Here is a 13,260-nt window from a genome sequence, read left to right as displayed (position 1 = left end):
AATTAATTCTTAAAATGAGGCATAATCTTATATTACCACCTATCTTTAATATAAACACTAGTTGATTAATTTGAGTAAATTAAGAAAATTATTTAAAATAATTATTTGTAATAAATTGATTTTGTCTTCCCTAAAATACTATTGTTAATCATATGCAATAGTTAAAACCAATATTTGATGAAATTTTTAACACATAACTACTACGAGGACCACTTTAGGAAACAAAAATAAATATGGGAGAAAAAATGAATTAAGATCTTATATTTAGAATCAAATTGAATGTCAAATTAGTTCTTATATTAAAGATTGGAATAGTATCATGTAGGTATTGAAAATACGCATATCACTATAATTCAAACCAAACTTTCTATCCCTTTTTCGGTAGAGCTCATTCGGACTTAAGCTTTGAAAGAAACCCGCTAAAAATATCAACCCACAAAGAGTTCAATAGGGCAAACGTGTTAAGGCTACAATAAATTGGCTAATAACAAATCTGTATAAAAAATGCCCTAATGAATAATCTTTACCTAATAGTCTTATTTAGAGCTTAAACTATTTCTTTTTCCGTTTTTTAATGCCCTCTTTTACTGTTATAATTATAAATAGATTAGTTGCAAATTTGCTTCAAAAATTTTCATTTTTAAAATTTCTTTTGTACAAATTTATCAAAAAAAATTTAAAATTTATCAAAATTATATTCTCCCATTAAAAACATTAATGATCAATGTCATTATTTTAACGGTTTGTTAATTTTTAATAATAGCAAAAAATATTCAAATGAGAATTTTTAAAAGCATAAAAGGGTCAAATGATACATTTATTTTAAAAAATTTAATAAGATAATCTATAAATAGAACTAAAAAATAGTCTTTCTGATTTATAAATAAGACTAGAGGAGTATATTTGAGAATAAGTTATAACAGTGTATTAGATCATATTTATAAATATCTTATACATATTTAATTTATTTACATACTTTTTCTTGAATTTAAGATAAGAGGTGATTTTTCTGTAAAATATTCCCAGATTTTCTTTTATTTTGCAGGATAAAAAACCAAGAAAGAGAATGGACAAAGAAAGAAGAAAATAAGTAAGAAAATAATAAAGGAAAGAAGGAGTCCATGTGATGCGGGTGCCACGCTCAAAGAAGCGGTGCAATGCAACAGTGCATACCTGAGGGCTGGGGTATACGAGAGGAGATGATAAAAAATAAATAACCAAAAGCTTGGCTGCTTGGGAATATGAAAAGTCATTCTTGGTAGGGACGATTTTATTGTACTGTGAACTAATTTTCAATGCAGCATTTTAGTAATTACTCCCTCCGTCCGTTCCATGTTATAAAAGACAAATAATTAAATTACGTTAATAAAAAAAACAGTTAAATTAAAGTAGTTGAAGACAATTAATATTAAAAAGTATAATGTTTTTTCTAATAATGCCCTCATTAATAAAAAGAGAGAGTATGAGAGAGAACAATTAAATTATTAAAAGAAATAAAAGTGGGAGGGAGAGAGAGTATGAGTTGGAAACAAAATAAATAGGGGTAAAATAGAAAATCAATACAAAAAATAGATACAACTTTTAAGTGTTTCTTATATATAGAAACATACTATTAGCATCAAATGTCTCTTATAATAAGGAACGGAGAGAGAGTACTTTTCAAAATGTATTTTGTTTAACTGTTTATGGGGGTCTTCGTAAAAAAGATTAGGATTTGTTGTCAAGTCAAGAATTCAAATGGGCAGACACTGTTTGTCTTGGTGATGTTTCCACCGGCAAGCATCTCTCATGCAAATTCTTCATCTATCACTGGTTCACTGATAAGGCCGTGGGTTCCCGACTCCGACAGTTAACTTTGGGGCATAGTTCTTCTACGGAATTGTGCTCGTTACAGTGTCGGCAGGAATTTGTTTCCATTAGGATATAATTGATCTCTTTACGTACTAATCATCGGAGTGCTGTTTGCAACCCTTGCGTCCAAAATGCTTCGTGCTACGCCCAACAATCTCCTTGCAAGAGTAGCAGTAATAGCTTTGGCATGCCCAACAAAGCATGTGGTTATTGTTTCCAACCTGTTGAATATCCCAAAAATGGGAAAAAGGAAGAAAGATACTAGTAATGTCAAGAAGAGTTGTGTTTCAACTGAAAATTCAGACAAAGTCAATGGGAGTAAGATAGTCTTCTTTGTAATGTAAAATTTGACCACCAAGTTACATGATTCTCTTCCTTGGCTTAAGGAGTTCAATTTACACATCATGACCACCACTCTCTAAAGTCTCTAGCACATAAACGTGCGAGTGTAATTTTTTAAGTTTATGAAGGTTTTACTTCAACTTTATTTCTCCAAAACCTTCACACAAAAAATGCACCATGAATGTTCCAAAAAAAGTAAGCAGGACTAAAAATCTAGCAGATATGCTTTACGCTAAAAACCAATATGAAAAAACGTAACATGTAGAATGTTCTTCAAAGTAGTACAAATAGTAGGTAAAAGCACAATATTTGTATAATAATATTTTTGAAGGATTAGAAAACCAATGAGAGACCGCCTGATGTTTCTTTTTACTAATAGCACAGATGATGTAAACGGTGGTAAGAAAAAATATTTTTTAGATTCAGAACTGCCTTTCCTTTTTAGTAATAGGAGGGATAAGAACAATTAGAAAACTTTACACACCTTCGCATTAAGTTGACGACAATTAGGACATCTTTGGCCGCGATGAAAAAGAGAGTTGCACTTGTAACTGTCCTACCACCTGACGGTGATTTGTGCTTTCTTGCCAAACCTCTAAGTACAAGTCACATGACCCATCCCTTGAATGAATAAAAAATCAGATCTATGTGGACCCTGTGTATTAAAGAATTTTGCTCTTGCAAAAGGAAATTCAAGCAATTTTCATAACCAATACCTGAAATGCCCGTAAGGATCATATTTATCATTGTTTTGTTGCAGCGAAAACAGAAAGGTTGGCCACAATTACTACACACCATTTTATTGCAACCTCCACTTCGGTAAATAGCCACTTGACAAGAAGGGCACATCCTACAATCACGATTAATTTCTTTGATGCTGAGCATTTCATTAATCTTTTCACGTTCTCTCAACTTCTGAGCTTCCTTTAGTTGAGATGAATTCTGACGCTCCTGTAACAAACAACAATCAGGAAACTGGGAACATTAAGTTCTTCAGCTCATAGCAAAATTATAAATAACCAGCCATAAAAGCTAGACATTGTACATAAGGCTGAGACAAAAACCAATTGGTAAAAAGTCGGGAAATTAGCAGCATTGCATTGTTCAGTACATGAGAAACTATATATAAGCAAAAAATCCCAAAAGTGTTCTGAAAAAACCATTGTTACATTAGAAAGGCGAAGATGATTAAAAAGGTTGTTGGAAGATTCCTTGCAACTCTTAAAGTAACAAGGCGATGATAAAATAAAGATTGCACATGTATATCAGATTATTCAAATTATGTGAGAAGAACCTACTCCATTTTATTTCGGAGTGGGCAGTGGAGGGCTGCTAAAGTCAAGAACTAGACATGAACCCATAATACATACTTGCAAAATTTGAAGCTTCGTGTCTAGGGTTGTGCATGCTATGCCAATGTGGCGTCGCTCCCGGCAAAGGGTACAAAAGCTAAAGAAGCATTTAGAGCATTGAGCATGTTGTTCATCATCTTTTATACAAGGCATTTCGCATCTTGGGCAATAAGCAACATCAGACATTGATGCAAGTGTTTTCTCCAACATCAAGGATTCCCATCGTTCATACTCTTTGCCATTGAGCATGCTTTTTAACAGTGTTGGTGGAATCATAACAGGACATTTTGAATCGGGACATTGAAGATTACCGATGGTGCCTTCTTTTACTTGCATTTGAGCAAAGGTTTGCAAGCATTTCAAGCAGAAAAAATGCTGGCACGGTAACTGAGCAAACTCCAAACCTAATTGACAAAAACGAAAATATCTAGTTCCCAATTCTTCTAAGTGATAGATAAGAAATAAGTGGATAGCAGTCATACGTGTAACAGAAAATAATATATAAAGTGGAAAATCAAACTTTTTTCAAGCCAACAGCTTGAGGGGAATTGAGAGATGTGGAAAGAGGTACAAATGCATTGAATTAGCTCAGGTAGCTTAGAAACAGATAAAAGTGATATGGGAAAAAGACAGAACACACAATAATTACAGATTTGATTAAGCTATCAGACACAATATTTTTAAGGAATTAAAAGAATGTGTCGTCTAACGCATTAAAAGCAATAATAATTGTACCTGTTAAATTGATGAAATGAACAATAATTCACATTACACTCCTAAAAATAAGCTAAGTCTACAACAGAGAATAGAGGGAATTGGTAAGCACAAGTGAGTGAGCAGGTAAGTATTATCTGTGGGTTCTATCGTAGTCTATCGTAGCTGGATTCAGTAATTGAATCCTTAATAGTAGTAAGCAATTAAACAACCCGTATTAATTGATACACAAAATATAAGAATCACTCTCTCGAACGAGATTTAACTTTGAGTATTGTTCAATACATGCACAAACAATGGGCAAAAGGGGATCATCCCCCAAAACTATTAGAAACAAGATAAAGTGATATAGGAAAAAGACAGAACACAATAATACAGATTTGATTAAGCTATCAGACCAATATTTTTTAAGGAATTAAAAAGAATGTGTCGTCTAACGCATTAAAAGCAATAATAATTTGTACCTGTTAAATTTGATGAAATGAACAATTTCACATTACACTCCTAAAATATAAGCTATCATGAGCTAGTCTACAACAGAGAATAGAGGGAATTGGTTTAGCACAAGTGAGTGAGCAGGTAAGTATTATCTGTGGGTTTTCTATCGTAGGCTGGATTCAGTAATTGAATCCTTAACTTAGTAGTAAGACAATTAAACAACCCGTATTAATTGATACACAAAATATAAGAATCACTCTCTCTGAAAGGAGATTTAACTTTGAGCATTGTTCAATACATGCACAAACAATGGGCAAAAGGGGATCATCCCCAAAATATTGAGAACTCGCTACCTGCTGAGATAAAAAAATAATCCAAATGACAAGTAGTATACTTGAAACTATAATATATTATGCGACATAAGCTTCTTGTATGCTGTAAGAGAAGGCAGCAGAAGGATCAGATTTTGTTAACAGTGCCAAGTAAGTAATGCTTCTGTATCAAAATACGTTTACCTTGACCATTCGAAACACTAATTAGCCAACAGTACTAATAGTGACCACAAAATTCTGCCAGGCTAAAATAAGAATTACCTGCATATACATCGAAACAAATGCAACATTCATGCATTTCTTTAAGGAAGTTTCGTGATGTCTCTCCTTGTTGTAACTTCGTAATGCAGGAATATCAAAATCTAGGGACACAGCTCTTGAGACTGCACGTTCATCTCCAGCACGTTTCATGCCATAATGACCAAGCATAATCTCTTTATCAAATTCCAGATGAGAAAGAGAAAAACCATGTAACCATTCTACCCAATGGTATATAACTTCCTGCCCTTGCTGCTCAGTCCATATTGAATCTAACATGAAGCATAGACTAGAAATTCTTGTGGGGTCTAACCACCGAACAGAAATTATAAAATGCTGCGATTGATGGCTTGGGTATGACTCTGGCAATAAACATGTCAAAATAATAGGTGGAAGATACTGGACTTTAAAAGAGTATGAGAAATCATCTGCATTGCTGCTTGCAGTCTTATGCTCATCAGAAGAATTCAGCTTAGCTGTGATGCCAATTTCATTTAAAACTTCAATGTGTATGTGTATCTGCGAAAGCGAAGGGGAATAAATACACAATCCGGGGTTAGATGTCAGACAATTTTCTGTTAAAAAAAGGAAGAAAAACAGAATTTTCAGACTAGTCTACTGTGTTACTGCAAGACCTGAAAACAACGGAGACCTTTCCATCTGTCCAGGCTGAAGACATTTTCTCCATAAATCGACTCCAATGCAAGCAACTGGGGGAAAAGAATTTATCGAGACAGTTCCAAAATTAAGACAATAATCATCAATGACATGATATTTCTATATCTAAATCAGTGTTTCAAAAAGAAGTCAAAAAGATTTAAAATTCTGACTTCCAATGCAATTTTAATGGAATTCAATCGTCAATCCCATAATTAAAAGAAGTCCGAGGATACGCTTGACTAGAATGAATATGACAAGGTAAATTGTGCACTTCATCACCTCATCTGCTTGCAATTGATCATTTATACTCAGTTGTTCCTCTGACAATTCCGGTTCCCCTACATTCCTCATTAGCTGATCCAGTCTACTGTAAATACCATTCCCTTCCTTCTCTGAATCATCCACATGATTATCTTCCCTCTTATCTTCTACTTTGCTCTTCAGCTCCAAATGGTGCTTGCTCCCCGAGTCCAATTCTCGCGGGATACCAACCTCCTCGCGAATACTTAATTCTTTAAGCGCAAGATCAACCTCTGAATTAGAAGAATCCAATTCAGATTTCGGGACGAAGCGGAACTTGAGCTTTCCGCCCTGATTCCTCCGCTTCCGCTGAGAACCGGGAGGTTGGTGGTTCTTGAATGTACCATCTGTTGCCATTGACACCCCTGAAAGTCTGAAACAAAACAGTAAAAACGCCAAGCGCCAAACAGTAAAAATGCATTCATTTTATTAAACGGATTTGTTCTAATAAAAAGTTAATCAAAATTCAAATTTTAGTGAAAGATATGCTCATATTTTATACCTGATCACATATTCAACAAGCTCTAATAAAAAAAATACTTGTGCACGATAAAATATAAGAAAAAAATTCATAAAAATCAATGTTGTTTTTTTGCTATGGTTTTGTTTGATTCATTATCGAGTTGATCTGATTTAAATAGATTTAATAGATAACAGAAGATAGATAGATTAAAAGAATCAGGTTCGTTTTAAGCATATCTTATCAATCATTATTAGTCTTTTCATAGCGAGAAACACTTTTATGTGATGCATGCAAGCACCCCTGAATTTTTTCGATGGAGCAACGTAGTGAAAATGTGGCAATGTGGATTGGCCGTACAAACGGTCAATGTTTAATTATGCTGAGGTGGCACACCATGTGCCATCCACCTCACTTTTTAAGTCAGATATTTGGAAAAAAAAAGGTTCCCACCTGGACTAATCCCTCGACTCCGTCTCCCCTCATCCCTATCGACTCTCCGGCCAGCCTCCTCCTCCATCGGGTTCATCTCCACCGCCACTCTCAGTCGCCGTCAAACCCCCTCCGCCATCGGGGTTCGAAGCCCCATCATCATATCTCTACGAACCACTCTTCATCAACGCCGTCAATATTCCCCATGCCTTAATCGATCTCTTCCTCTCACTCCCTCTGGCGATTTCTCGCCCCAGATCTATCGATCTCTGCCTCTCAGCTCTCTTCATGTGACAGCGGTCTCCGTCTGACCTCGTCGTCGAAGAACTCACAGCTCGCATTGTTCCGCCCCAAATTCGATGAGACCACCGTGCTTTCTGTCAACACTCTAATTTCGTCCGGGTATGCGTGCATTTGATTTCCCCTTCTTTTGTTCCCCGCAATGGATGTAGTTCTTTTATAATTCCTTCTTTTAGATCTTACTTTCAAGGTCCTTAAATTTAATCCTGCAAATATATTGATACTGTTCTTTGCCTTTGAGTGAGCTCTAGCCCTCTACCGCCGGCTGATGCACTGCGTGAAGTCTTAGTTCACATACTGGTTTATTGACACGATCTTGACCTAACTCAGTATCCCACTCATATAATTTGTTCTTGTATTACATTCTGTTATCAAAATATATTTTGCCGGGGATTGAGTCTTAGCCTATTCGCGACAAAAAACTAAAAGGAATTTTGTGTTAAATCTCCATTTTTTCCCCTTAAGCTAATCTTCTATACTTGCTCTTGTAAAATCAGCGGCCTGTTTTTTCAGTCATTGTGATTGTTCTAAAATTGTACTTTTTGTTCTCTCTCACATCTGGGCAATTACATCATGTATTCATCATTCGATTTGTTGGCAATCAAAATTTTACAAAATTTGTGTTTAAATGTACCCATGTTTTAGTGTAGGTTGTTGTTGACTCACAAATCAATGTGAAATTATGATACTAATTGTTTTTCCTCCCTTTGCTTTTTTTTTTTTTTTTTTTTTAATTCTGTAGGGAAGTTGTCATTATACCATTGATTGAATACTTGAAGATGCTTATGATGGGAAAAGGCCATGGATGCAGTTTCTCTGGAATGGTTTCCATCAGTACCTTTTCATGTACCATTGTTATTACGTTGATCTTGGTTCGTATTCTTTATGTTATATTATGGGGTGGTAGACCATATAGTCGACGAGCTACAAGACCTCTTCAGCACCCTAATTGTTTTAGGATCAGGTTTGAAACTATGCCGTTTGTCCTGTTCTTCCACTCATAGCAAAGCAATATATGGTGATTCTATCTGCTTGCTTACATTTTTATGCTACTGTAGGTGGTCATACGGCTGAGATGCTTAATCTCCTGGGAGTGCTACAGAAAGATAGGTTTACCCCAAGATTCTATATTGCTGCTGCCACAGATAATATGAGTCTTCAAAAAGCTCAGTTGCTGGAGAACAACCTTGCAGCTGAGGTACTGTTTTTGCTGGTTTGAAAAGTCCCTTGAATCTAATGAACTCAGTTGCATTTATTTTTATCCCTCTTGAAAAAACTTTTTTCCCAAGTTGCAGAGTGAGGGTTATATCCTAAAAAAAGGCTTCATTACCATGAACCTGGAAGGGCGCCTGTTGTCCATTGGGATTGTTGATTATGAGGGATAGTTCATGCAGTTTTTCTTTGCTTCCACATTTGTGTCATTTTATTGATGCCCTATGTTACCAGTCCCATATGCCTCCAGTTCAAGGTGTAGTGTGGCCGTAGGAGATTGAGAGATCAAATGCCATAATTTTTTTTTCTTGTCCGGTGATGTTTTCATGAAAATTGCATGATAACCTTGAAGTTCCATCAAGTTCTTTTTATGTGGGATAATTACACTTGACCTATTATGGATATGATTACTAAGAGGTCATCTTGCTGATGCTTGATTTAAAGAATTTTTGCTCTTCCCTTGTAGCTTTTCTTGTGGATATTCAGGGATGAACTACCTGTTACACATAGTTTGGCTGTTGTCAATCTTGGTGGAAACTATTATCACTTAAAATTGCTATTGAAATCGGAATTTTCTGTATGCTTTTTGCTGTTCCTTCTAGATAATTCCCTTCTATTGAGGTGCAAATGCAATGTGCATCCTGTTGAGAGGCTGATGAATTTTTGTTTGGTATCACCAGTTTATGGATTCTGATTAAAAGTAGGTTTCACAGCAGAATGGAACCAGGGTTCCCGATACTGCTCAGTTCATGCAGATATATCGGAGCAGGGAAGTTGGTCAATCATATATAACCTCAATTTGGACAACTTTGATTGCAATGATGCATGCATCGTGGCTAATGATTAAAACTAGGCCCCAAGTGGTATTGTGTCTGTTCTTATATGCTTGATTCCTCTTGCTGGTGCAGTCGTCCTACTAGTTTAGAAATTTTTTTACTAATTCTGTGCTGCTGTATCCAGATTCTTTGCAATGGACCTGGAACTTGCATTCCCATCTGTGCAATCGCATTCTTATTTAAGGTTCTTATTCCCTTCCTTCTGTAATTTTTCCCATAATTTCTTCCATTAAATTTTTTTATCCAGGTAACATTTGTCTTTGTAGAACTTAATTGATAAATAAAGTTGCTATTGATGTGCGGATAACCTACTGCACAGGTATTGGGGATCCGGTGGTCATCAATTTTCTATGTTGAGAGTATTGCAAGAGTTAGAAGACTTTCCTTAAGTGGCCTGCTCCTGTACAAGTTCCGGGTGGCTGATCAGCTTTTTGTTCAATGGCCTCAGTTGCAAAGAAAATATCCACGAGCTACATATGTTGGTCGTCTGATGTAGTTTATTAGTTCCTGATGCCATTTAATCCAGCATTTTTGTTTTGTTTCTTCCAATTACATTGCAATTATTGGCCAAAAAGTTGTATTTCGATTACAATGATATATATTGTTTGAAAACTTGTGTATGTTGTTCCTGCTATAGCTGCAAGTTACGTTATGAAAAAACTAAGGATGAAGAGATGGTAGAAATGACAATCAGCTCGCATTAGGTAAAAATGTGAGAATGGAGAGGCAAAGACTAGTCTGAGCTAGGCTGAGTTGTGAGCTGGCATAAGGCTGTTATGGAGGGCGTCTTTCTGGAGGGAGGTCTGAGTATATGCATATTCTGATGAATTTGGTGCAAGAACTAACTCCTTACTCGAAGAAGATAATTTACTTTGTAGTTTGTTTTCAGTTCTTTCCCCCTCGCCCTTTGTTTTTCATGTATCATCTTTGAATGGAATCAGTAAAGCCCAAATGTCCCTTGCATATTTGTTTCTTTGTTTTGATTGGATAAAGAATTGCGCTATGACGAGTCCCAGGTCAGACTCTGAACTATACAGATGGAGCCTCTGCCTAGAGGTTGAACATCATCTCCGAGATACACCCGAAACACATGGTTCAAGTAGTGGATCAGGTTTTAGAAAACAAAGTAATAAAGGTAATGTAATCGGTAAATATGAACTTTCTCTGTATAATTGTAATATATTTTTGGCAACTCATTTTCGTTGTGTGCAGAGCAAGAGTGTAGCCAATTAGGAAAATGGAACGGAATGAAGTTTCCATATAGAGTAGGGACTAATAATCACCAATAAATTATATCATACTACAAACGCGGGTATCTCATGTAGTGTAAACCTCAACATTTTAATCTTTCTTTTTTCTCTTCATGATTAAGAAAAATTGTAAGCAGGCATTTTTAGATAAGTGTCCCTGTTACTGTCTCTTTTACAACTTAGGGCGTTAGACAGAGACGAGAGACATAAGATCTAACCATACATGGGATGTTGCAATACGCAGGGGTTCTCATAAGGTTTGAATTATCAACTACACCTTTTGTGTCGGCATTAAATTTAGGAAGATCTTAGATCCCGTTTGGTAGAAAATTATGGATAGAAATTGGAATTGAGAAAATCTATTAAAAAAGTATTTAGCGTAAGAGGTTGTTTGTTATATGGGATTAGCGAAACCCTTGTATGTGGGATTGAGGAATACCATGAAGAAAGTGGTATTTTCTAATCCCATATAACAAGTAATTACTCATACTGAATACTGTTTTAATAATTTTTTTTAATTACAATCGCAATCCTTATCTTTTATTTTTTTAATGCTTTTTGCCAAACGGGATATTTATGCCTTGTGTTTTGATTTAGGTTTCAGACAAGAGACTCAGTCGGTAAGCTTTCAAATAGATCCCTATCGTTTAGCAATTAAATTATTGTCTGCAGTTGTATAACGAAGATTATGCTGCCAGTCACGTGATAATAGTAAACTGTCTCTTCTATGTTTTCATTCAAGGGGAAGTGCATCAACTGGCCTTCAAGGTCGAGTCACAACCACCATTTTAAATCACACTTTGATACTTTTAGACGCAGTTCTTCTAGTTGTTATTAGCTATACATGTGCATCAATACAATTATTGCCTTATATTTTTTCAAACTCCCAATACCTTTCAGTCACTATAGTCACACGTCAAATTTTGGTTCATAGGACAGATTTTTTAATTTGCGTCTTCCTCTTTCTCATTCTTCTCGTGGTTGCTCACATCAACTGATTGAGACTGATAGTATCTGGTACTTTGGATCTGAGCTTATCTTTGATATAGCCCCACATTTTTTTGAGAAAGAGAATATTTTACTTTCTCTGTGATGAGTTTTGATCAATGAAGAAGAGCCAGGTAGGGCAAAGAATTAAATATTGAAATTACTCTCTGCAATTCTCGTACCAGCCTTCTTTTAATGAGGATAGCTATGTTTCTTCTACCAGAACCAATGTGTGTGTGAGAGTGTGTGGACAGGGACAGTGGGGGACACTGAAACATTGTGCCAGTAATGACAAGTATATATGGCATTGTTTATGTATTCATCTTTTATTACGCGAGGAAAATGCAGTTGAGTTAATGCTGCTGAAAGGTTAACTTCAATTGTAGGACCGATTTGTTTCTTCAAACTGGGAGGTTAGGAGGTATTTATGCTGATTGCTACTTATTGATCTTATCTTTTCGGGCAAGCTTTCTGTTAATATAGTTCAATTTTCTGCATATATAACCCTTTTTTCTTGTCATCTTGTTTGGTGAACTGTTCTTTTTTTCCTCCCTGCATGTACTATTTCAGGTGAATTAATATTGTGTTTCAGTTGACGGTTTGGGCTATTTTCTGCATCTTTTAGACCATCAACTCAATTAGATTTTATGATTCTACGTCCAAAAATCCAACTTACATAGGAGTATTTAGCATAAAATCCGCATTATGTATGATCAACAACTTCATGCAATATATACCCCTCTGGTGCTAAGTACTCTGTCGGATTCTGTATATGCCTATATGGAGCCTTTTCAACCAAATGACATATATCAATAAAAGTTAGTTAAATGGTTAAAATCGTACATAAAGGTAACTCAAATGTTTCACTGCAACATTAAGCAATTACTATTGCGTTTGCTCCTTTCCAAAGCATAATGACTTAGCATCCTGTTGTTTTTTAATTTTCATTTGTAGAAGTTTCTCATATATTAGGAGATCATTAAATAGATAAAATTTAACACTTTTATTCTTATTAAATAGCTAATATGCATTTTCTTACTCATCTCTCTCTTCATCTTTATATTTTTCTCTCTCAATTAATAGGTCTAGAGTTGGAAATGAAACATTAAAAAAGGAACAAGTGACAAATAAAAAGGACCAAAATTTCTTCCTATAAATAACAATTAAAAAAGATCAGAGTGGTATTTTACAATTTGGGGGTAAAACCTAAAATTTTATAACTACTAGAAAATACTATCTTATGCCTTTAATATAAAAACTAGTTAACTAATTTGAATAAATTAATTAAACTAGGTAAGTTAGTTATTTGTAATAGATAGGTATTATCTTTCTTAAAATATCTTTACTAATTAAATATATTGGCTAGAACTACTATCATTATAAGTATTACCTTGAAAAAAATAGATAAATATGAAAATAAAATGAATTAGAATCTTATATTTAAGACTAAAATAAAAATCAAACAAATTCTCATATTAAAAAACAAAAGTAGCGTGAATACATTGCAGGATAAGCCCTTTTATATTATCAAACAAA

At 34.9% G+C, this 13,260-nt stretch overlaps 1 protein-coding gene and 1 pseudogene across 1 annotated transcript; one reads left to right on the top strand and one right to left on the bottom strand.

The window, feature by feature from the left end:
- Positions 1-1,695: 1,695 nt before the first annotated feature.
- On the bottom strand, positions 1,696-6,359 carry LOC114758075 (E3 ubiquitin-protein ligase RNF14-like; annotated as a pseudogene).
- An 813-nt stretch (positions 6,360-7,172) lies between these two features.
- LOC114758076 (UDP-N-acetylglucosamine transferase subunit ALG14) lies at positions 7,173-10,360 on the top strand. The gene is given in 7 exon segments (XM_028947094.1): positions 7,173-7,500; positions 8,182-8,377; positions 8,379-8,403; positions 8,498-8,637; positions 9,368-9,514; positions 9,612-9,671; positions 9,807-10,360. Coding segments are annotated over 7 exon segments (747 nt in total). The 5' UTR covers positions 7,173-7,498; the 3' UTR covers positions 9,984-10,360.
- Positions 10,361-13,260: the final 2,900 nt, after the last annotated feature.

This window comes from Neltuma alba, unplaced genomic scaffold (genome assembly GCF_004799145.2).
Source record: "Neltuma alba isolate B1F8T4 unplaced genomic scaffold, ASM479914v2 tig00010663_pilon, whole genome shotgun sequence".
NCBI classification, from domain to species: Eukaryota; Viridiplantae; Streptophyta; class Magnoliopsida; order Fabales; family Fabaceae; genus Neltuma; species Neltuma alba.
Note: the sequence above shows the minus strand (reverse complement) of the source record. Positions and strands in the feature narration are given on the sequence as shown.